Source organism: Melospiza georgiana, chromosome 8 (assembly GCF_028018845.1).
Source record: "Melospiza georgiana isolate bMelGeo1 chromosome 8, bMelGeo1.pri, whole genome shotgun sequence".
Taxonomy (NCBI): domain Eukaryota; kingdom Metazoa; phylum Chordata; class Aves; order Passeriformes; family Passerellidae; genus Melospiza; species Melospiza georgiana.
Genome location: NC_080437.1, coordinates 5312309 through 5338544, shown reverse-complemented (window position 1 = coordinate 5338544; position 26236 = coordinate 5312309). Strand labels below are relative to the sequence as shown.

At 44.2% G+C, this 26236-nt stretch overlaps 1 protein-coding gene across 2 annotated transcripts in view; it reads right to left on the bottom strand.

Moving 5' to 3' along the window:
• Nucleotides 1-251: 251 nt before the first annotated feature.
• RNLS (renalase, FAD dependent amine oxidase) overlaps nucleotides 252-26236 on the bottom strand; it is a 58713-nt gene continuing 32728 nt past the window's right edge. For both annotated transcript variants that reach the window (XM_058029439.1, XM_058029440.1), the window contains 3 exons: nucleotides 9844-10017; nucleotides 4983-5158; nucleotides 252-1756 (listed from right to left, as the gene is read on the bottom strand). In XM_058029439.1, the coding sequence (XP_057885422.1) occupies nucleotides 1565-1756; nucleotides 4983-5158; nucleotides 9844-10017 (542 nt within the window). In that variant the 3' untranslated portion in view covers nucleotides 252-1564. The remainder of the gene's footprint in view (nucleotides 1757-4982; nucleotides 5159-9843; nucleotides 10018-26236) is intronic.

Genomic DNA, 26236 nt, shown 5'->3' with positions numbered 1-26236 from the left:
ACCAGACAAGTCTCTTCTGTTGCCACCCTTCTGGATACAGAGGGCTCTTTGAAACATCACCCTGTATGGGAATTCCACATCTCCCTGCTCCCAGCATTCCTGCTGCCCAGAGGAACACATCCAACAACTCTTCCCAACTCTTCCTCTCCACCTTAAAAAAAAAAACCAAACAAACAAACAGGTAAAACCAAGCAGGTTTTACCTAAATCATCTTAACTGGAGGGATGCTGCAGAACTGGTAGCCTGGCATGATATTGTCAGGAAAATTTCTGCATGGAAAGGGTGCTCAGGCCTTGGCAGGGGCTGCCCAGGGAGCTTTGCAGTGCCCAGCCCTGCAGGTGTCCCAGGAAGGGCTGGAGGTGGCACTCAGTGCTCTGGGCTGGGGACAAGGTGGGCATCATGGGCTGGCAGGGATTTTTCCACCCCACTGATTCTGAGATATGAGGAAGGAGCAATTTGAGACTCACCAGGACTTGAAAAAGCTCCAAATTGAAAATCTCATGACTCAAAAACCATCTCTGAATCTGTGATTTGGGTACTTTGAGGCATCAGGGTGACCAAAGCTGAGAGATTGGTGAAAGGAAAAGTCAGAGACATCTGCACTGGTCTGTCACTGCTGCTGCTGATACAAAGCCCCTGAAAGAGCATCACAGCCCTTCAGAGAGCAACCATTGAGCCAAGCACGCCTCACATCCAGTTTTCTGCCTACTTTTAAAATTAACAAGTCTTAAATTCTTAGTGTCACTTAAAATACCCCGCAAGAAATGGCCAAAGGCAGCAGTAAATCACAGTGGTCAGCTGGTGTGACACAGGATGTCAGATTTGGGTGAAATGAAGAGATAAAATAAGAAAAACAGAGGCTGAATTGTACTCCCCTAATGGTTTAAATCCTGTCTGCTGTATTTTGTTATTTTCAGTGCTGTGGTAGAGAGGTACTAGACTTGTGACATGTGACTGAAGAGGAAGAGCAAGTTAAAATGCAATTTAGAATAAATAAATTTTTTCTTGGTTAACTTCTGAGTAATTTCTGAGCCCATCCAGTGCCACCCCTGCCATGAGCAGGGACACCTTCCACTGTCCCAGGCTGCTCCAAGCCCCAAATTCCAGCCTGGCCTTGGACACTTCCAGGGATCCAGGGCCTGCCCACCCTGACCACCCTAATTCCCAATATCCCATTCAGCCCTGCCCTCTGAAGTAGGAAGGCATTCTCCTTGTCCTGTCACTAGAACAAGGAGAAAATAAGGAGTTTCCAGTGAATAAACTCTGCAGCTTCATGGATTTTTGTGCTGCTTCAAGTCAGGCTCCTCTCCTTGACATAATTTTCATGGGCTGTAAAAGTATCAGGAGACCTGGCAAGAGTGCTGGAGCTCTGTGCCTCTGCCTACAGCCAGGGAAAGTCTTATTTTAATCAAAGCAACCACTCTGAGCACAGATCCTGGAAAATTCAATTTAATTCCATCCCAATAATTATTCCAGGGCGCCGATACATTTTCCTTTATTTGTTTCTTGCAAGATGATGTTGATGTTAAACTCAAATTCGATCCATCACGGCAAAAATTCATAATTAATCTAGAGGAATTTTAGCAGCCTGAGTTTGAAATTGCTGTAAATGAGGCTTCACAGCCTCTGCAAGGCTCATGGCAGACTCTATGCAGCCATCAAAGTTGGAACGAGTGAATCCATCACCCCCACAGATCAGGAGAGGCTGAGTGTGAAGAATCATCTGTCCTGGACAATTGGGCACAGCTCTGGTGACCTGAGAATGACAAACACAAAGGGAGTGGGGAGAGAAGTATTTCATTTACCTGAATTTCACACACAGAGAAAGATCTGAGTTCCTGAGAAGCACGTCACAGAACCACAGGATGGTTTGGGTTGGAAGGGACCTTAAAAATCATCTCTGCCATGGGCAGGGACCTTCCACTATCCCAGGGAGCTCCAAGCGCTGTCCAGCCTGGCCTCCCACTCCAAAAGATCCAAACATTAACCATCAAAGCACCACAGTAAAATATTTACTTCTGGGAGATGAATAATTAGAGTAAAACTTGATTGTGTGTGGAAATTTAGAAACTGTACAGTTTGTTGTGTTTTATTCTCAGTAGACATGACTTGTCTGAGATCCGAAAAGTTGTGAGGGTGATCTCACATCAGCAAAGTGGGGCTTGCAAAATCCCAGACAGGTTCAACCTCCTGTCTCAGGATCACAGAACCCCAGGATCCCTGAGGCTGGAGAATCCCTGCCAGCCCCTGGAGCCCCAGCGGTGCCCAGTGCCCACCTTGTGCCCAGCCCAGAGCACTGAGTGCCACCTCCAGCCCTGCCTGAGACACCTGCAGGGCTGGGCACTGCAAAGCTCCCTGGGCAGCCCCTGCCAAGGCCTGAGCACCCTTTGCATGCAGAAATTGCTGCTGCTGTCCAACCTACTAAAAAGCATGATACTCTTACAAATTTCTTTTGATCATTCCATGGATTTCCACCCAGTAAGCCATTGCTGTGTCTCCTCATGGGACTGTCAGCTTCCAAGGAATTGTAACCCCTCACCCTTTATTCAGCTGAACAGAGGACTCTATCCAGGTATGGCAAATCCAGAGCTTCTCCCTCAGACCAGTTTTAAATCAGTACTTAATTTATTCCTGAATTTTTCTCACTGATCGAGCTGAGTACAAACAATGCAGAAAGACATGGCAGAAAAAGTCTTTTTTGAGTGTCCTCTCTCTTTGGCTACCCAGTGTTTATTTGGTGCTGGCTGTACCAAACAACTCCTACCCCTCCTGGTATTTGGTCAAAGATCTCGGAGGTGTTTTCCAGCCTCAGCAATTCCATATAAAGTGACTGTGCCAAAGGCACACGGTGGGTTGGGAAGCTGCTGGCTCTGAATGCTAATGGTGCCTTCCCCATAATTAGAGCTAAAGGGGATCCAGAGCTGCAGCTGTGCTGCTAAGTAGTGTCAGTAGAATTTTGGAAGTCCTAATCCCTCATCTGCCATGGATAATTGTAATGTCTGCATTTTAATCCCAGGATTGTGTTTGGCCATGTGAAGGATGTTACAGCCGGATTTAATTAACGAGTAGGGTAAATCCCAACTAAAAGAGTCAGGGGAAACAGGCACCCATCTTATCAGTTCCCTTGGCCTCTGTGGCAACAGCTTATTATAACTGAAAGTAAAGAGAGCTTTAGGAGAAAGAGGGAGCTCTGCCCCAGATATTTCATTTAGGCAGTGATTATTTTACAGGGTGGCTTTAGAGATCTCTTTATTGAGATAACGGGTCTGACCTACACGGACTTATCTGCAACCTAAGACATATTGACATTCATCCACCAAATTACAGGCTGCTGATAATTCCTCTTGTGGCACCAGCAGCTGCTGGACACAGAGCCCTGGCTGGCAGCAGGGATTGGATGGGGTTTGGGAGCCCTTTCCAGAGCTGGATATATTGTATTTGCAGGGACTACCCTGACAAAGGCAGGAATGATGCATTTGATTTTAGGGTTTTTAGAAGGTTAATTTATTACTTTATTATATTAAAGAATATTATATTAAAGAACATAAAATATATAAAAACTATATTATATTAAAGAATATTATATTATATATATAATTACATATATATAATTATATATTATATAATTATATATTATATGTAAATATATTATATTAAAGAATATTATATATACAATTATATATATTATAATTACATATAATATAATTACATTTATATTATATTATATTATATTATATTATATTATATTATATTATATTATATTATATTACATTACATTACATTACATTATATTATACGATCCTAAAGAATACAGAAAAATATATTTACTGAATGTTAAAAAGATAATAATGAAAACTTGGGACTCTTTTTAGAGTCCCGACACAGCTTGGCTGTAATTGGCTAATGAGTTAAAACAACTCACACCAGAATTTAATTAGGTAATTACTTTTGGGTAAACAATTTTTTAAATACATTCTACATGAGCAAAACACAGGAGAAGCAAATGAGATAAGAATTGTTTTCCTTTTCTTTGAGGCTTCTCAGCTTCCCAGGAGAAAAATCCTGGGCAAAGGAATTTTTTCAGAGAATGTGAGTGCCACATGGATCCAACTCTCCCCTGAACTGATAAAGAGGAACTTAGAGAACACACCACAACTTTTGTAGGTTTTATATAAGTATTAATACCAGTGCTGAGGTTGCTTTTGCAATCCACCAGTACTTTACTTGCAGAAAAATAAACTTTGTGCTAACCAGACCAGGTTCCCAAATTGGATGCAGATCAAGGGGTATGAGCAGACTCCACAACAGCCATCCACAGCAACTTCAAAAAAGGAAAAAAATTTAGGGGACTGCTTTAAAAGTAAATATTTTGCATCCACCTCCACGTTGAAATTCACCAATGTAAATTAACTTGAGAGGCTTTGGGTAAACATGGAGATACACTCCAGTACTTTAGGATATCACCAACAATTTCCTTGGATTTTTAAAAGAAGACTGCAAAATATGCACATTTTGCTATTATTACCCTTAGGTAGGTTACTTTTAAATACATTTTGCAAAACATTCTGTTAAACTGAGCTGGGCCAAATCAAATAACAACAATTAGTTCGTCTGTACTTCTGCTTTTCTGTGGCAGGGTGGGAATTTTGCTAATAATACCACGTACTTTTGGATGCACAGAGATGTATTTGAGTCATGATTTTTAAATACCAGCAAAAATCCCACCGAATTACGTGGGATTTACTTCCTTCCTGTACACTGCTCCTACCCCTGCTTACCAGGAGAGCTGCACAACTTACTGCTGAGCCAGGCCAAAAATGTTAAAAAATGGCTAAAAGTGACCTGGCTGTGCTGGCCAGCCCTGGATGCTGCTCATGGCTGCCTGGAGGAATTTGTTAATGGATGCTGAGCAACCATCCCCTCTCCTCTTGCTCCCTGAGGATGGAAAATGAGGTCCCCAGCAGGTCCTCCCAGCTGAGTACCTGGGAGTATCTCCATCTGTGGCACTTGATGCTGCTGGGTTCAGGCAGGGAGGGCACAACCCTCTGCAGGTGGCTGAGGATGATCTGCTGCACCTCGGCGGGGTCTGAGTCCAGGTGCTCGCTGCCAAAGGACACAGTGGTGTGCACCACCACTGAGGGCCCAATTTCAGCAGACTCTGCAAGAAAGAAAGGAAGAAAGAGGAGAGGTGCTTTTGAAGCATTGCTCTTTCACATCTGCCTTCCACACGTGCTGACAATTGTGCCTCTGGCCTGGGAGTCAGTAAGAGCAAAAATATCTGTGGTACCACTCTGTTCTTCCAGATGGGGAAAAAGCACATGGAATGAGAACACAAGTCAGGGAGGAGAATCTCTGCAACAGCCTGGCCTTGGACACTTCCAGGGATCCTGGGGCAGCCACAGCTTCTCTGGGCAATCTGTGCCAGGGCCTAACTGTAAAAAAACTGGCAGTTTTATCTCATCTAAATCGACCCTCCCTCAGTTTAAAACCATCAGCTTTTGTCCTATCAGAAAAATTTGTTTTCATCTATGAAATCATAGCTCAAGTGCTGACATTGATCCCAGCAGACTTGGACAGGGCCAGGCTTTGTTCTCTGCAGCAGATGATTCCTGTCCCCTTGGCATGTTGGCTTGTCACCTTACAGACAGCCTTACAACCAGCAGCCAGAGAATTTGCCTGATTAGGGGATTTTTGGATGCCCCAATGAGGAGGATGGAGCAGGACACGATGTGGGTTATGCTGCATTTCAGCTGAGCTGGTTGTTCAATCAAGTGATTCCCTCAAATCCCTCCTTGGGAAGCCTCTCCTGGTTAGACCTTTGTTTGGACTAGCACATTCTCAGAAGAAGATTTTATTTTCAGCAAATCCACAAAGAAAGAGGTGCTTGAACACTTGCTGGTCATTCTGGCTGTTAGGCACCAAGCTTGATGAACTCCTTATCTCTGCTCTGCCACTGAAGAAACCAGATCCTCAAGATCCCCTCTGGGAAGGTGACACATTCCAGCTTTCCAAAACGATTTGTTGGAGTGCCCAGGGGTCATCCAAGGGTCACAACCTGGTCTCCAGCAGAAAACTGTCCATGGATGTGACAGGCACACATCTCCCACAGGAGTGTTCTCCTCATTTTAGGGGAACAGCATTGAGTATTTTTCTCACGTTCCTGCCCAAAACCTGGAGCCGTAACGGATCCCGATAAAAACCGCAGTGCTTTTGTTTCCTGACCCTCAGGGATTTCTAAGCCTCCTGGGGAGATGTGTTTTGCCATCTGAACCCCATTCTAGTCCAGGGTAGCAGGAGGGGAAGGGTTTTTCCACATCAAACAAACTCTGGAAGAAGGGAATGCTGCTGGGGCAGCATGGAGAGCGGCAGAGATGGACACCTCCAGACAGGCTGGAACTGCATCCCTGCTCCCGGGGAGGCTTCACACGGTGCCAAAAGAGAAGTCAATGTGCAGGCCTCATAAACCCTACCTAAAAGTTAAAAATGAGCAGTGATTAACTTTACTAACCTAGAAAGCAAGAGAGGGGGAGGGTCACTTTCACAATGCCACGCTGCTGTTTGGGAAGAGGGCCAGCAAGCTTCCCCATTATCCTCAGAAATTCCTGTGGTTCCTAAGGTCCTATATTCTCCCTGGAATAAAATCTACTCCGTGAGAAGGCACATTTGGGAGGAGTCATGGAAAGAATGGCACTAACTTTTTCATATTCAGAAACTCAGCATTTCATTAGCCTTACCAACAGTTTCTGATTATTTTTCTAAAAGGCAGGCAGGGCTGGCAGAGGATTACAACACAACCAGCTGCGTAACAAGGCAAGAACTTAAATAGTTCTTTAACTCCTTCATCTTCCTAAAAATTCTTATTTCAGGAAGGAAAGGAATCTCTATTTCAAAATTGAAGAGGATAGTCAGGAATTATACAATGCCAAAAAACCTGCAAGGCAGATCTTCCCTTTAAATTACATAACCCCACAATCCTGGAGCAAAAGAAAGGAACCACTTCCCCTTTGATGTGTCATCTATCTTTAGTCCTCCTGGAATGCAGAGAGATGCAAAGACTGCAGTATTCCAGAAATAATTGATGCTGGAGAATTCCCACTGTCCCCCCCGACCTGGTATAAATATGGATGGGGTGTTTGAGGCAGCCAATCCCACAAAGTGTTTAATATTCATGCACGCCACACGGGGAATTCAGCACACGCTTCTGGTGGGCTCTCCCTTACGTAACATCACCTCTGCAGGCAGGCATGGGATTCTGCCCACAGCAGCTGGGATCCTCAGCTGCTGGGAAAAGCCTTCCCTCCTGGAGGCTCCTGGTTACACCAGGAATTGAGGCATCAGGGATAATTTCTTTATCAAACCCTGCGTGATGACAGCAACAAGGCCGGTTTGGGTTTCACTGGTGCAACGCCCACGAGTTGGATGTCTCTGCTTTACTGAGTCGAGGCAGGGACTGCCACATCTCACACAAGTGACAAGGACACTCTGGGCTTCCAACAGCCTTTGCTGCTGGCCTTTGAGGGCTGGACTAGCTGCTTTAGGGAGATGTTATATCAGTCCCTCAGCAGAAAGCTCACGGGACCATAGAATCATAAAATGGACTGAGGATCATCCAGCTCCACACCTCCTGCAGGGGACAACTACCAGCTATAGTTATTTTCTCTGGATCTCTACTGTTCAAGGCTGTTTATTAAAAACCTACTATTTGAAGAGGCAGTGAGGGTGAGATAAGCCTCCATTTATTGTTGGATACATCAGGTGAAGAAACAACTGGAGAAAGTGATGGCTTTTAGGGAATGATGACTGCCCTGGAAGATCTCAGCTGCCTCACCCAGCAATTCTGCTTGCTCTGAATGTTTACTTTCTGGTTGTCACCATCCTCTTCTTCAAATGAGTCCAAATAATCAAAGCTGAAGAACGAAGGAGTGGGAAGGTGATGAGTGGAGTGGAGTTAAAAGGGACAGAGAGGTGCTCCTGTGCCTCCCACTGAAATCTTTTGCAGGACACTTTAAAGCACAGGAAGAAAAATGCAGATGCAAAATACTTGCATATGTGCTAAAAGAAGCATAAAGGAACTTTTTATTCATGTGTTTTCATTGCAGGACTTCACATGTAAATAAATTTCACACTCAACCTCCCTTGCCTGTGCTGTCTAAAGCCTGTCTCCTAGGAAGAGACACACACACACAATTTGTTCTTCTTGGAAAAATTTGCTCATATAAACAGAACTGTCCCACAATTCAAGGGAAATTTTCAGTGAGAAAGGTATGTGTCAACACTGATGTTCTGGTACTTTCTATGTATTTGTCAACAATATGCCCCAAATAATTGCTTTGTTCTTGGTTCAATTGCATCTGGAGACAGCAAAGCTGTTTGATAATTCCATCACAGTTCCATATTTGCTGTTCTTGGTGCTGGGGCTTTGAGACCACATGTGCAGAGAAGTGGGGAAAGTATGGGTGAATTCCTGCTTGACAATGGTAAGGATAATATCAGCAGGTGCTATTAACTATCAGGTATTTTTCATTGAACACAACAATGGAAACAGAATCTCAGATGCAAGAAGATCTCCAGCTGAACGCTGTCAGTAACAAGGAGACAATGCCAGAGGAAAAAAGATCACTCTCTATTATTTGGCTTTCCTTAGGCTCTTTTTTCACATATTCACCTAAGTCCCTGCTGGAGAAAGCACATCAGGGCGTCTGCATCTTTATTTTGGCCAGTCCAGCCATTCTTCTCTTTTGTCAGATCAACAGGCTAAATTCTTACGGTAAACAACAAATTTGTGCTTGCACAGAGGGAGGGAGAATCTCTCCTACACGGAAAGGCTGAGTGAGCTGGGAGTGTTCTGCCTGGAGAAAGGAAAGCTCTGGAGAGATCTTAGAGCCTCTTCCTGGGCCTAAAGTGGCTCTGGGAGAGCTGGGGAAGGACTGGGGACAAGGGATGGAGGGACAGGACAAGCAGGAATGGGTTCCCAGTGCCAGAGGGCAGGGAAGGATGGGATAGTGCAAATTAGGAATTGTTCCCTGAGAGGGTGGGCAGGCCCTGGCACAGGGTGCCCAGAGCAGCTGTGGCTGCCCCTGGATCCCTGGCAGTGCCCAAGGCCAGGCTGGATGGTGGAAGTTGTCCCTGCCTATGGCAGGGGGTGGAACTTTGTGTCTTTAAGATCCCTCACAAGCCAAACCATGCTGGATTCTGTTACTCTGATTGGTCCGCAAGTGTTTTTTCTTGAGCTATTCTATGCTACCCCACTCCTGGCAGGTGAAACACATTTAATAAATAAAACACACACTTCCCCAGCTGCCATCCTCCAGAAAGACAGGAGAAGCGTCTGTCTTGGGGGCATACTCTCCAAGCCCCACAAAGCACGTGCAGCCATTTCAGGGGCTCTCCCTGGTCACAAAAGCAGCCTGGCCAACTCTGAACTGGGCTGAGCAGCTCCAATTACCCAAAGTCATTCTTGCTTCCAAGCCTTGAGGAGAGAGCAGGAGCTGGGTGACGGGAGACAAACGGGCGAGTGCACAGACCAGTGTTTAAACAAAGGAACCCCAGCTCTTTCCTGGAATAGCAACATTTTGATGTCTCCAATCCCCTGACACCGGTCTCATAAAGGCAGTAACATAAACCATGTGCTGGGGGCTGATTTTCTGAGGGCCAGCCCGCTCTCATTGTGTGCTTCATTACAGGCCAAAGGCGACATGAAACGCCATCCGCCGCGGCCGGGAGTCGAACACTGGAGTTAAACACTGCCTCTGTTCAGAGCAGCAACACTCAATTAAACAGCATTTCTCATGCTCTGCACCCTCCATTGTGGCTGTGTTTAAGGGGAATAATGGGAGCACTGACCTATATTGCGCTTCTTGTTATCGATGGAGATGAAGCGCACGCAGGGATTATCGGCGATGTAGCGAGCGGCCCAGGGGACTCCAATCCCCGTGCCAGCCTCATAAAACAGTCCCAGGGCATAACGGGATGAGTAGCTCACAGATTCCAGTTGCTGCTTTTGACTTTCATTAATTACTGTGAAAAGAGAGGAAAAAAAAAAATAAATAAAAAAAGGGAAAAGGAAATCAGACAATCCCTCTCCGCTCAGAACATTAAATATGGGAATGATGCGGTTAAGCTGATTATTCCTTCCTGAAAATGACCAGACTGCTAAAACTAAGAATTTAATATTAAGCCCAGTGCTTTGTAGTTTTTTTCTGGTTTGGAGCTTTTGTTTGTTTTGTTTTTGTTTTTTTTTTTTTTTTCTGGGACACCTCTTCATGAAGTTTTAATGGTGCATTATGTGGAGTGTGTCCCTCCCCCAGCTGCTGGGGGTTCATCACCCAGCTCTCCCTTCTAACTTGAAATTTTGATGATTTTGGTGACTTTTTGCTTCAAATCTTATCTCAAAGGGTGAATAAACAGCAATAAAATGCTTGGGTTGCCTCAAGGACATCAAGTAAATGGTCCTATGGCTCAACAAGTACCAAAATGATTTCACATATCAACAAAATGAACTCAGAGCCTCTTGAACCTCTGGGGAGAAGAGCCCTGTGACTTCTGTGCTGCAATTCAAATGAATGAAGAAAACCACACTTCAGCCTGCAAAAGGTTTGTAGTGAAGTTCAGCTCCTTCAGCTGAAGGAATTTTAAAGCAGTTTGGAAAATTTCAGAGCAAGCATGAATCCTAATTCCTCCCTATGATTAACTCTTCTATCTTCTAATTACAGCAAGATCTGCTTTTTTGCTGCAATTTTGTAATCTTCATAAAAAGCTGCACAAAGTAGCATTAGCCCCACGGTGAGCATTCAAATACTATTTAATTTCATGCCACAGGGAAATCCACCAGCTTGGCCAATTGTGGAGTTCAGTCCCATGTCTCTCCTCCTGTGACTGGACGGATGCCCAAGGCTCCTGGAGCTGGAGCAGCACATGCAGAGACAACAGCTCAGCTGATGTTGCATGAAGAAAGGAACAGCTCACCCCACAATGGGGCAGGCTCACCAAACTCATGGCACAGGATTGTATCCTGCCAGCTCTCCCAGCTGAGGGGCTCCCGGTGGGTCTCCCCCACCAGCCTGATCTAATGCCCAGCACACCAGAGGATCACAAGTCAGATTCTGTCACAGGCATCTTTATGAAAAATCATTTCCTTAGGATTTTTCCTCCTGAGGAGCTGAGAGGCCTCAGGAACAAAATGTAAACATTGATTATCTGCTGCTGTGGAATGCAACAGGTGGATCTGTGATTGGCCCATGTTGGATGTTTCTAATTAATGGCCAATCACAGTCAGCTGGCTTGGACACAGAGCCCAAGCCACAACCCTTTGTTATCTTTCCTTCCTATTCTATTCTTAGCCAGCCTTCTGATGAAACCTTTTCTTCTATTCTTTTAGTATAGTTTTAATTAATATATATCATAAAATAATAAATCAGCCTTCTGAAACATGGAGTCAGATCCTCGTCTCTTCCTCAATCCAAGAGCCCCTGTGAACACCGTCACAAGATTCCACTTCAAATCCCACCAGAAACCCACCCTGAAATGTCCCCAAGGGGAAAAAAACCTGAAAAAACTTGGGGCGTTTTTTCACACATTTTCCCCATAAATTTGCTGGGGAACAGAGAAATTGAGAGAGCAGAAAGAAGCACTGACCAAGGCACAGAACCTGGGGAGAGGAAAGGAGGAGAAACAGGCATCTGTAGGTGGTGGTGGAGGAAGCAGGACTGGCTGAGCATGAAGGGCTTTGAAGAAGCTCCCTTTGCCTCTCCAGTTCTCCCTCTGAGAAGGAGCTGAGGGGTGCAGCTGCCTCTCACCCTGCACTCAGATCTTCCCAAGAAGGATTTACCCCAAGGTCACTCTGCTTTCTTCCTCCCCTGGGACCCACCCAGGGCTCCTGGGTGCCATGCCAAAGGCCCAGAGCAGCCTGGCACACCCATGGCAGTGCTCTGGCTTCCATCCCAAATTTCTGTGCTGCTCAAAGGCTGACCCAGGCTCCTCAGGCCTGTCTCGCCTCCATCCTCTTCCACAGCTTCCCTGCAGCTCCTGCCGCCCTCAGGACAGGGGGATGGATTCACATTCATGGGGATGGATTTCTTGGCTTGGAGGGGAGGCAGGGATTAAGCAGGGCTGTGGGGCAGGCTGGAGGGCTGCCCTGGAGGAAAGGATGCCAGAAGGAGAGGACCTTGCCCATCCCTCCCTGCTGGAAGTGTTTCCTGGCCTAAATTCCTGAGCTTAACGTGGTGCCAGCACCCAGGAACATCCAGGGCTCTCCTCCAAGCAGCAGCAGAGATTTCCCTGGGGCTTGTCCCAGCTGAGCCAGGGCACAGAGCTGCTGCTGGACACATAAACCCAGCCCAGGGGACAGATCCCACACAGAACCCTCCCTCTGTCCCCTCTCAGGAAGGAGCTGGGCCCAGCTAGGCTCCCAAATGTCCATCACCACCTTCTTACAGCCACCACAAATAACCACACTGCATTGCACATCCTTGCTGTGCTCCAAAAGAATAGAAAAGTCCTATAAGCAAGCAAATGTAAAGTAAAATCCCATCTAGAGCACCACACTTTGTCCAGGTTGCTCTGGCTACTCCTTTTCCCTTGGGGAAAGGAACATAAACAAGACCTCCTCCAAATTCCATGCAATGGAGCTGAGCTTCTCTGCTCCTCAGGGTGGGAATCTGCTCCAGGTTTATTACAGGGAACCCCTGAGCAGGTACAACCTTCACAACACTCAGTGCTGCCAGAGCTGGGGTGGCCAGCTGACTCTGCAGCACCTGCTTTGAGAGCCACCATGTCCTTGTGGAGCTGCCTTCAGGAGGTGCCACAGGTCACCAGGATGTCTCTGGGGTTGAACAGCCCCACGTTGGGCGCCAAAATATTGGAATTAAATCCCAATATTGCCGAATGGAACGTGCCTGGGCTCGTCTGACCCTTGCTGCTTGACCAAGGGTGGCAGCTGTGGTGGTTTCACCTCAGAGACACCTTTGGCTGGCTGGATGTGTGGTGTTTCACTCCAGAGACACCTTTGGCTGGCTGGATGCTGCAGCTGGGTGCTTGGGACAAGTCCAGGCAAGCAGGAACTCAGGTTTATCTCTGGTGGAAAGGCTTTAGGGGATGGTGAAGGAAAAAGGAGGCAGGTTCTGCTGGAGGGTTTGGATCCAGAGCTTTATTCCTAGCACTCAGGCCTCAGAATGCAGCAACAGCTCCAACAGAACCAAGAACCGCGTGGTTGCAGGGTGTTTTAACCCCAGGGAGAGGGGGAGGGAAGGGGTAGGGATCCCACCAACCAGGTAAGGGGGGCGAAGTCTCAGGGGACAAATGACACCTGGATGGCCCAAAGTCCCTCCAGGACTGAGAGGCATCTTTTGAACTTTGCTGATCACACAGCCCCTTTCTGGAATGCCAAGATTGAGGGGCAGCACTCAGCAGGGGCAAGGGAGGGGAAGGGAGAGGTTGTTGGCACACCTGGGGAAAGAACCAGGATAACTGAAACAGGAGATTACACCACACTGCAACAAGGATGGATGCTGGATAGCTGGATTGAGGATAAACTGAGATTTTGTCAGGTGTAAACAGGCCCCTGAAGGTGGTGCTTGGCCAGGGGATGATGGGGAAGTGCAGGATGGAAGGACACCAGCCCAGCTGGGCAGGCCAGGACAGGGGAGAAAAGGGAAGGGAGGCAGCTCCAGAGCTGAGACCTCCCAGACCCAAGGGCTGTAACCAGCCAGGGCAGCTCATTCCCATGGCCAGGGAAGGAACAGCTTGGGGAAGAAGTGACTTTTCCAAGCCTTGGGGAGATGGATAACAGCCAGGCTGAGGACAGGCTGCAGTGCCCAGCACCTGCAGGTGTTTGGGGACAGTGACAGGCTGCTCACCTGGTGACATATGAACCCCAGAGGAGCTCACACAGGATCCTTGAGGCTGGAAAATCTCTGCCAGCCCATGGAGCCCATCCTGTGCCCAGTGCCCACCTTGTCCGCAGCCCAGAGCACTGAGTGCCACCTCCAGCCCTTCCTGGGACACCTGCAGGATGGGGACTCCAAAGCTCCTGCCAAGGTCTGAGCACCCTTTCTGTGAAAAAAGGCTCCTGCAGACCCAGCCCTGCCCTGTCCCAGGCTAAGCCAGAGCTGGGAGGGAACCTGCAGGCTGGCAGCAGGAGGGCCCTGGAGCCCTGGCCAGGCTCAGGGCAGCTGTCCCAGGTCACTGGGGCCACATCAGGGCATCTTTGGGCATGGGGATCCCCCAGCACCCCATCCCAGGGCTGCTCCCCTGGGGCTGCCTAGGGCTCTCTGTGCCCCAGCTGTGCCTCTGGTCTCTTTCTGACCACACCAAAAACCAGAACTGACTAAAACCCATCATCCCCAGCAGTCAGAGTTACACCCCAAAATTTGAAAGTGCATTAATTCAATTACTGACGTGTGTTTGCCAACTAATTTCCTTCGCTACTGCTTAGGTTCTTAAAAAAAAGGTCTGTGGTTCACTGGGTTCTGAGCAGCTGCACATTTACCAAATGGAGGAAGTTTTTAGAGCTTGAGAAGACAGGCAAGAAAGTGACGTCAAATTTGAAATCCAGCAGCTACAAAAAAAGCTGAGCTATGTGCAAAAACAAAGCTAAGAGTTGTAGGATTGAGGTTTTTCCCCTGCTCCATCCATTATGCATTTCAGCAAGGCCAACAAGTTGATCTAAGGACATGGAGAGAACCTTCATTTTGAATTTCCATACTTTTATTGGTTCAAATGAAAACCAGACTGTTGTTTTAACGCTGGGTATGAAACCACAAAATAACTATTAACTTTTCCCCTTCCAACAAAAACGGTTACGATGATTTTAATAACATTTTGGAAATAAAAAACAACAAAACAACCCAAGCTTTCAGAACACAGTATTGCCCAGCATAGAGCCATAGTGATATTTTTAAAGCAATGCATGAAGACATGAAAATCTTGTATTTTCCACTGCAAGACTCAGCTCCAGCTGCACTGTGAGCCACTGAAGTGAGTGTCCTCTGGAGATTTCATCACATCAAAGCAAGGGCCATGTATACTTTATTTGCTGTTTCTGCAGACACTGACAGCAGAGTGGATTACTTATCTGTAACACTCAATAAATACAGCCAGGGCCTTTTATCTGCTGTTCCAGGGCTTTAATGTCACCTCGCTGCCTCGCTGGTGCTGTGGGAAGGAGAGGACACAGAGATGCCACCAGGGCCAAGGCTGGAGCTGGCAGGCTGGGAGCACGGCACAGTGCCATGCAGGAGGGAGCCCAGCCTCCCACACAGCCAGGGAGGCAAAAATAAACCCAGCTGTGCTAAAACAGCCTGGAACTGACTGGGCTCATCAAGGTTTCACCCTGGGCTCTTTGCTCTTTTCTGCCAGAAAGCGCAGGAGGAGGTTGCAACATCACGGAATCACAGACTGGTTTGTGTTGGAAGGGACCTTAAAAATCATCTCTGCCATGGCAGGGACAACTTCGACCACCCCAAGCTCCATCCAGCCTGGCCTTGGGCACTGCCAGGGATCCAGGGGCAGCCACAGCTGTGCCAGGGCCTGCCCACCCTGCTAGGAACAATTCCTAATTCCCAATATCCCATCCAGCCCTGCCCTCTGGCAGTGTGCTCTGCAGAGAGGCACAGCTGCATCCCACACCACCAGCTCCTGGCAATTCTCACAGAATCCAGCAAGGACTGGGCTCCCTGCTGCACCTTTGGGCAAGAACCACCAAGGCTCAGTGCAGGACTCAGGGGGCTGAAACCACGTCAGGACTGCAGGGAACACCAGATGCTGCCATGTGAGAGGTATTTGAAACACCACTTGTTTTGGAAAGTTTCACTATTGCTAATTCAGCACGGCTAAAAGCTTGTGGGGACCGTGTCCCCATGAAGTCACCCCATGACATCAGAGCTCAGCTGGCACGCCAGGAGCCAGCTCCTGCATGACCCCAAGGGTGTGTGGGCAAATTTGGGCAAAGAAACCAAGATCCTGCTTTAAAGGCTTCCAGGGATGAGAGGGAAAAGCCTCATTTTGTCTCACCAGCTGAGTGGCAGAGGGGATTTTGCATCCTGACAATCAGCAGCTCCAAAAAAGGGTGACAAACAGCCAGAACTATCTTCTGCTTTAGTGCACAGCAGCCACTGCCTAGAATGCTCAAAATCACTTATTAAGGTATTGCCAAGGTGACTAAATCTAGAGCTAATAGACATGACCAGCCACCAAAGCAGTAAGGATAAAAAAAACCCTTTGGCAGTACTTTGAAGGAATGAAAGTGCCGTAAAAACTGCAAAATATGAGGATGCTGGACTTTTTACTTCAGGAGAAGATGGCTCTTTTTCAACTTAACTTCTTTCACTTCTTAAAATTTCTTATTCTAATAATTCCATTTTGATGGGAATAGCATTAGGGCCTGGCTTGAACTTTGTGACTTTGTCACTGCCTAGCCACCCTGCAGCTTCCTCCACCTTCTTCATTTCTTCTCCCATTTTATTTCAGTGACCACCTGCCTCTCTCACAGCTATGCCCTCAACAACCCCACCACTGACCCTGTGCCCCAAGAGGTTTTGTGGCTTCCTTAGCCTGCTTTGCTTAAGATTTTAGTTGCAGCAAATCCCCACACATCACCCAGACCCTGCTGGCGGCAGGGCATCTGTGAGTGCCCAGTGACCACCACCGCTCTGAAAGCTGAAAAGGAAACTGTGGTTAAACGGCTGCAAAGATATTTTCAGCTCAGGTATCAGGCTGAGATTCACCCAGCAGAATGGCCAGCTCAGATGGTATCTGCAGGGACAGTTTAATGTCACAGCTCTGCTCAGGAGGTGACTTGGGCTGGCGCGTTATCACAGCATTCATCCACACACCAAAGCCTGCTTGGATGGGCACCTCTCCTTGCCCAGCAGGGACCTCTCCTGCTGCTCTCCAGAGGCAGGAGCTGCTGCCCTGAGCTCTGCAGCTGTGTGGGGACAGAGGACAGGCCCTGCAGGCCAGGCCCTCAGCAGTGGCCATGCCACTGGCCCTGTGCCACCACTGCACTGGCCGCAGCCCATTCCTGCTGCTGCTCTGCGTGGGAGGGAGCAGAGGTTATGAGAAAGGCTCCACTTCTAATCCAGCTTCCTTATCAAACAGCTCAGAAGTTTGTTGGGTTGTTTGTTTTTTTTTTTTATTTTTAAAAAGGCAGTGTAACAGTTAAAGCCGGCCATGGCTATGTCTGCACTGAAATGGTCACTAAATGCAGTTATTGCTGTGATTTTCTTCCCACTGCTGGAATAATCCTGCTCACCTCTGTGTGTGTGTGTGCAACAAAAAGGATTAATTACTAAATAATTACTTCAAATCACAGCAGCCCTGGCTCACTTGGCACAAAGCTTTGTTATCTCAAGTCTGTGGCACATGAAGGAAAGGCACATTTAGAAATATAGATGATGAAAAGGAAGAGATGCTGGGGGAGAAAAAGGCAGCACAACTGAGTTTTTTTATGAAGTTCTTATTTTAAGAATTAAGCTTGGGTAACTGTCCATCAGCTGCTCTGGATGAGATGATTAGGAATTCACAGAATCACAGGAGAGGTGGGGCTGAAGGGACCTCTGGAGATGACCCAGTGCAGACAGGGTCACCTGGAGCAGGTGACACAGCAGCACCTCCAGGTGAGACTGGGATGAATCCAGAGAGGGAGACCCCATACCTTCCCTGGGCAGCTCTGCCACCCCCATGGAAAAAAGTTCTGCCTCCTGTTGAGGTGGAACTCCCTCTGTTTATGGCCATTGTTCCTTGTCCTCAGTATCTCACTCAGTATTAAACTAAAACCTTGCATTTTCACAAGAAACATTTCCATTCATCTCCTGCACAACCACACGAGTTCAGGTTCTGAACCACCAGAGAAATGGAACTGCACCTTTCCTAGAACAGGGGGCAAAGCTGGCACAGGGGCTGGGAGCCACCCACTCCTGTCTCCTGGAGGATGGGGAAAAAAAAATAAATAAAAAAGAAAAGAGGAGGGATGAGGAACTAGGGGAGAAACTCAGTGGCATCTTCGCCAAACACTTCAATGCTCAACTCATACTTAAAAAAAACAAAACAACAAAACAGCTCCGATCTCCAAAGCCATCATATTTTTGTTACTTTTAATAGACAATTCAATTTTTAAATTTGGCAAAGCAATAATATTTTTTGTTGCTTTTAACAGACAATTCCATTTTCAAATTTGGCAAACCACTATCCCTCATCCCCAGTTCCATATTTTTACCCTGCATTACACACAGCTCCACACTGCTCTCTCCAGCCAGCATGCTCACTCTCAGGTGGGTTTAATGCACATGCTGACATCACATTCACATTTCCTTGTGTGTGTATTCATGAAAAAAATAACTTTTCAGCCTGGTTATTGGGAGGGCTGAGCTGTGAGGGCAGAGGCTGAATCTCAACCCAAAATCTGGTCGTGCAATGCCCACACACCACAGCATGGAAATGCAGCTCCCTGGGGGTTATTGCAGCCATGGTTTTGATCCAAAATTAATGACAAGTTGAAAATGTGAACCTCTGCTAAGCTTCCACCCTGGGAAGAACAGGATGTGACATTTATAAGCAAGCAGAACTAAAGGAGAAGACAATAACTGAGTGTTTCTCACCACCCAAACCCTTCCTGTGGTTACAGCACAACCTGCCTGGGGAAAGGAAGCCAGTCCTGTCATGGTTCAAAATGCCCACATTTCAGAAATTTCTTCCAGTTTGGTTTGGCTGTGCAGCCTCCAGTACAGAGTAACTCCTTCCAGCAAGGAATTAAGAACCCCAGAATTTTCCAGGAGATTTTGGGCATGCCTGGAAATTAGATTCACTCAGAAAGAACCCTGAGAAATTAGTCAATAAAGCTCAAATTAAAAATAAAGGCTCAAATAAAAAATAAAATGCATGTGTACACTCCAGTTCCTGCTTTGTAAGCATTCAGAGGGAGATGCAGATGATACACATGGCAGATTAGCAGGACTGCAAATCTATTTCCATACAAAACCACATTTTTAGTGTGTTATTCTCACAGAGCCCGCTAATTCCTGTAGCTGGATGTTGACAGAAACCAAAGACATCTTTAAGAAAATCTGATTTATTCAGGGATCTCTACATAGATGTAAGACCTTACCTTTGAGGTAAGAGACTTGGAAAAGCCTGGCTGTAAAAAATAAAACTCATTGTCACATTTCCCCCGGATTAATCTGCAAATTAATTTGCAGAAGTTACTCTGTAACTTGATGTAGGAAGGAAGCTCCTCTAAGTCCTCTGTAATGACAGGGCACAGCAGGAAGATGAAACTGGATTAATTTGCAAATTAAGCTTCCTTCCTACATCAAGTTCCAAAGTACTCCACGCAGTTCTGGTACTCTCTGGTGCCAAAACGTAAAAGCTCATTACTTACATAATCACCATCATAAAACATTTAGCAAATAACTTCTTCACCTACTGTACACACAGCATTGAGCTGAATAATAAAGCCAGGAGGATTTATTTTCTTTAAATATTCTACCAGTTGCTGAAATAGCATTTAAAGCTTTTCAAGGCAACCAAGCAAGAGGTTGGATTATTGCTCCGCGCTGTGACTCAGGCAGAAGAAACACATCAATAAATTGAATTAGATCTGCCTGATGTTTGTGGTTTCTGTAGGGCTGGGACACAGCAACTGGGATTCTCCCACAAGGTCCCAGTGAAGGCAGACTCCTGGAAACCCTTCCCTATTTCCCCTGGAACACCTTCCCCTGTAAAGCAATACCAGGCAGTGCAGTGCAGCTCCACAATATCAGACACCAAAGCTATTTCCATTTAAATAAGAACTGGAGGAAAATGCTTTCAGGCATTAATTATTGAGGAAGGATTCAGCTGGCCTCTGGAAATTTCCACTTAAGAGGAGATATTAACATATTTTCTTCACTTTTTAAAGTGCATCTGGTTCATTGCCAGGAGGATGCACAAGGAAGGAGTACAGGGTAGAGCTGTGCACATAAAAAGTCAAAGAAATTGCATTTAACTTTGAAAAGAACCCCCTTGGGATGACTTGTAGGGGATTTTTCCCCCCATTCAGGCCAGACTAATAACTTTCAGTACTACCTCTAGTTGGACCTCTGCTTTTGGAAAGGCAGAGCTGGAGAGGAAGGCACAGCCAAGAAGGGTTTTGCTGCCATCCCCTCCTCCCTGGCTGTCCAGCTGTGCTTCCCATGAGGATTTTACTGCTAAGGAAAGGCTGTGGTAAATACTGAAGGGTCTGTCTGCTGCCTCACTTAGTTAAGAAAAATGCTTGCTGGGGAGCTGAATGACCTTGCACATCTGTAGGGAATTTCTGGATGTCTGTCCTACTGCTCATTCTCAGCATTAAGCTTTGTTTTCTCAATTCATCATAAACAGCCTCCCTTTTTTTGATATATTATTAATGACTGTGAGCTTCTATCTGTCACACAATTTAGCTGAAATGCTTCCAGGCTGCTTCTCCTCCTTCCAGGGGTTTGGCCTGGAGTTGTCTCTGTATTTTAGCATCCTCAGATGGGTCCTCTACCAGCTCTGCTCACTTCCACCCTCTCCTGAGCAGAACCTCAGTGATGCTGATGGGGATTTTGCAATACCTTGAAGTACTGGGGCAAATCTTAGACCATCCTCTTCCTGTTCAGATTCCTATTATTTATATATTAATATATTAATATATTATTATATTAATTTATTTATATATTTATATATTTATATAAAAATATATTTATATGTCAATATAAAATAATAATTATTTATATAATTATATAAACAAATATATAAATATTATTATGTATTATATACAAAATATTTATATATGTATTATATATTTATATTATATATAAATAAATATATAAATATTATTTATTTCTATATTTATATATGCCCCAGATCCTCCCTTTGGAACTAGTTTAGACAAACAATTAACAAATTAGGAGTAGGACAAGTCTTTTTTGGTTACTTAACAGTAAGACATTTATGGTCTCTTCAGATAGATGCATCAGAAAGGTGTTTGATGGTTTATAATGTTCTGTGCCTGAAATAAAACCTGATTAGTAAATTTGCAATACCTTGAAGTAAGTTGGACACCTCACTTCTCCAAGAGATGCAAGCCATGATGGTACAAAAAAACCCAGAATTTAGTATGGTTTTCTTTCATTAAATCTGCAAAGAATGATCCCCTTTATGGAGGTGATTCCTGACAGGAAATACCTTATCAGCTGTCCAATCTATCCTGCTTCCACCACAGGAAAGCACAGAGCAGTATGAAATCAGAGAAAGGGGAAAAAATGCTGCACAAAACAAATCCCAAAGAGAAAAGGGGTTTGAAAAGGGGTTTCTTAGTGTGAAAGGCTGGGAGAGCTGGGATTGTTCAGCTGGAGAGGAGAAGCTTCGGGGTGACCAAATTGTGGCCTTCCAGTGCTTGGAGGAGCCAATAAAAAAGAAGGAGACTCATTACAAGCACCTGGACAAGGGGGAATGGCTTCAAACTGGAATAAAGTAGGGCTGGATGGGATATTGGGAATTAGGAATTGTTCCCTGGCAGGGTGGGCAGGCCCTGGCACAGCTGTGGCTGCCCCTGGATCCCTGGCAGTGCCCAAGGCCAGGCTGGAGCAGCCTGGGACAGTGCAAGGTGTCCCTGCCATGGCAGGGGTGGAATGGATGGGATTTAAGGTCCTTTCCAACTCATCATTCTATTCCTGAAGCCCCCAGGAGGGCAGAGCTGCTGCAAGAATATTTTTCCCCATCTGATGAAGTTCTGTGCTCTCCCTTGGATGGGTGAGCTGAAACCTCACTAAATGCCAAATCCCACTGCTCATTCATTCCACCTGCTGTGGAATGTGTAAAAGACAAAAGGATCAGGATGACAAAGTCACCAGTGAGAAAGGGGGAAAGGCACTGACACAGGGACATGCCAGTGCTGCTAGAAAATTCATGACAAATCACACACAAATATTTGCAATATAAAAAAAAACAAACCCTAAATTATATTTGGAGGAAGTCTGTGATTTTCTACTGTTGGGAGAAATCTCATCACGAGCTGAAACACTGAATCCATTTAAATGTAATTTAAACTCCCAATGAGGCTTTCAAGCTTCCAGAGGCATACAAATGATTTCAGAGGGTAAATTCTCATCCTGCTAAGACAGAGCCAAGAGAACTCAGTCTGGTTGGTCAACACCTGTAAGACAAGCAGGAGGGAGGGGCAGCAAGTTTAAAGGGAAGAAAAAGGGGGAAAAGGCAGAGAGGTGACACAAGGCAAAGAGACTCATTTCCCTCCTCATCACCAGAGAAAATAAAGATTTGCTTCATACAATCCACCACAACTCTGCCTGTGCAAACACAGGACTCCACTACCTGGCACTAGCAGCTTTTTGTGATTATCTTTATATATCTTTATATATATATATATATATATAAAATAATATATTTATATTTATATTTATATTTATATTTATATTTATATTTATATTTATTTATATTTATATTTATATTTATATTTATATTTATATTTATATTTATATTTATATTCATAATATATACAAACACAGAACATTTATATATTATATACACACATTAAAAATTATTTATATATATATATATATATATATATATATATATATATATATATATATATATACACAAACACAGAACTCCACTACCTGGCACTAGAAGCTTTTTGTGATTATATTTATATATTTTTATATTAATATATATTTATATATAATATATATAAAAACAGAACATTTATACACATAAATAAATACATATTTTATATATATATATATACACAAACACAGAACTCCACTACCTGGCATTAGAAGCTTTTTGTGATTGTCTTTATATATAATCATACATATATATGATTATATATAAAGATTTATATATAATCACATATATATAATTTATATAATTATATATAATATATAAATATATATATATAGTATATATACAAACACAGAACATTTATATATTTTATATATATAAATAAATATATATTTTAATATATTTTATATATATATATATATAAACTCAGAACTCCACCACCTGGCACTAGAAGCCTTTTGTGATTGTCGTTATATATAATCATACATATATATGATTATATATAAAGATTTATATATAATCACATATATATATTTATATAAATATATATAATATATAAATATATATATTTATATATCGTATATATACAAACACAGAACATTTATATATTTTATATATATAAATAAATATATATTTTAATATATTTTATATATATATATATATAAACTCAGAACTCCACCACCTGGCACTAGAAGAAGCCTTTTGTGATTGTTGTTATATATAATCATACATATATATGATTATATATAAAGATTTATATATAATCACATATATATATTATAATATATAATCTCATATATATATTATAATATATAATCACATACCTATATATAAATACATATATATCTATATAGATATATCTATATCTATCTATCTATATATCTAGATATATAGACATATAGATATATAATCTTTATATATAATCATATCCAAAAGTTCCCTGTCCTATCCTTTAATTCACCCCAAACACTTTTATTTTTGTGCCTTTCTGCCTTACCAGTATTTCAGGGAGTTAAGGGGAAGGAAATAAAGCCATAAAGTGTATTCTTCCAAGAGGAAAATACAACTTTACTGAAGAGAAAAGTTGTTATAAAACCTAGTAGCTAATGAGAGAGTTTATTTTTAGGAGGTTTCTGCACTGTAATAATTAGTCCAGGAGAATCTGGGACACACAATTTCAGGGATCCTCAGCCTGAGATAAAGCTACATAACACTGGAGCATCTCAGGGCTCGGGATCTTTATAATCACCTCACAAACATCTACAGATCCAAATTTGGATGGAATTTAAAGACTAACATTCATAACATTGTGTACAGGATGATAATAATAATAATAAAAAAAATCAAATCCATTTACTTTCAGCTGAGAATTATCTCAGCAGTCTTACAAAGCAAATCCTCTTGCTGGGGAAGAAGAAGGTTTTGGACAATGGAAAATGCCAGCCTGGACAGACATTTCCTGCAGGAAGAAATTCTCATCCATCAGATCTTTCACCCTTTACATGACTCTCATCTCCTCTAAGAATGGCCCTGACAAACCTTTCCTTTTTTGAACCCACACCAAGTTCTGCTGGGTTTCATAGGAGCTACCAGAACTGTGAAAAACACAATAAACCTCCTCAGAGAAATCAAGAGACAGAAATCAGGGGTATAAAATGCCACTTGGGATCACACATGCCACACTGACACAGAGCACACATGAAACTTGGGGCTTTTGTTTTATTCTGGGTGGTTTTTAATCAAATAAGTTGTGTCCAGATTTCTTTCTAGGTTTTATTTTGCTGCTCTTTTTTTTGCCTTTTTTTTTTTTTTTTTTTTTTTTGTTCCCTGCAGCTGAATTAGTTCTAGACTTTCTGAGCCCTTCCTGCCAGAAGTTCTAATAAAGCAAAGACTGAAAAGCTGAAACAAACAGTTTTATCCTTCTGCTATTTTTAGAAGCCCATTTGAATTCTTATGTGCATATTTCAGTAACTAAAAGGGCAAGGGAGAGGGGAAAAACATAATTTCTGCTGTGTTCCAGCAGCAGAAGAATCTGAAGTGGATACAAAGTGAGAGAAAAGGGAAAAAACTGGGACTGGATAAAGGAGCAGGGAAAGAAGCAAAAGGGCAGATGAGAAAACCAAGGCAGTTTGTGCAGAGGAAAAATAACATTAAATGCAAGGCAACAGGACAGGAGGAAAAGACAACAGAAAACAGAGTAGGGGCAACAGATTTTCAAATAAAGAAAGTTCAAGGAAAATAAGGAAAACTGTCAAACTTTTAGGGAACAGTTTTCAAAAAGCAAGTGAAAGATGGATCAAGGGAAACCCAACTAAAGGAGGAAAACACAGAACTGAGGTTTCCAGAGAGAGGCAGCCCAGAAGGAAGGCTCACATAATAACTGGGATTAACAGGCACTCCTGCCAGATGTTCTGTCTCCCTGAACTCAGCAGGAACAATGGGATGGCTCCCCTTACTGAACTGGCAAGGAGTTTTATTTTGGGTTACACACTTCAAGAATTCCAGTTGCCTTGGCCGGTGCAGAATGCCTGAAAGTCTCTTTAAAGATTTCCACTGCCACTGCTGAAAAGAAGCATCCAGAGAGACGCTGCTCTCCTCCCAGATATGCTCTGTGGGTTTTATTTACTCTTCTGAACAGCAGAACCATAAAACATCTCTCCATCAAAAGCAGAATAGCTGAAAGTCCCTATAATAACCTAAAAAGTTGCTGTATTCTGTAACTGAATGCTCAGCCCCAAGCAAGCTCAGAGCTCATTCCACCTTTTCAGAAAAGGCTGAGACAACACACAACCCAACCTGGAAAATTAATCAGGCCCACCAGGAGCTCAGAGATGCTAAGATACACTAAAAACACAATAAATGCAGAAATTTTCAAGGCCAGTTTGAACAGAGCAACCAGCTCTTGTGGAAAGTGTCCCTGCCCCATGGTAGGGGGATGATTTTTAAGGTCCCTTCCAACCCAACCATCCTGTGATTCTCTGATCCTGTGAAATGGGTGAGGAGCTGCCAGTGGGTGTTTTTAGTGGGCTCCTGCAGAGATGGGTAAGAAATTTTAAAAAGTGCACAAACAATTAAGTAAATGTCAATGGGAAGTTGCTAATGGCACAAAGTGGACAGCCCTGCAGGATCTGTACCTTCCATGCAGGAAGCTGGAGTAGCAAAAGAAGCTGGAGCTTAAATTTCATCCTGAAATGACAAATTCTGACCTTAAAAAGGAGCTGGAGGAAAAAAAGATGTCTGGGAGATGGGATAATTAATGAGGCTCAGCACTTCTCTGGACAGAGAATTCCCACCTCTAAGAGGATCAGAAAAACACTTCAAGAGGCAACAACTGGAAAGTTTTCAGAAACAGGTGGTTCACTACCAGGTGTTCCATCTTAGGGGGTTTCTGCAAACCCTGAATGTGATTTATTGTCACCTGAGAGACCAGGCTCCACTCAGAATGGGAAGGAAGGGATGGCCTGTGGAGGGCAGGGAAAAGACACTGACTGAACAATCTTCCAAACTTTAAACCATCTGTGAGACCTGTGCAAAGTCTCTCCTGCCATATCAGCAGCCCAGAGAGAGCTGGGAAAGGACTTTTCCTATGGGAATGGAGTGACAGGACAAGGGGGAATGGCCTCAAGTGAAGAAGGGAAGGTTGAAAGTAGGTATTAGGTTT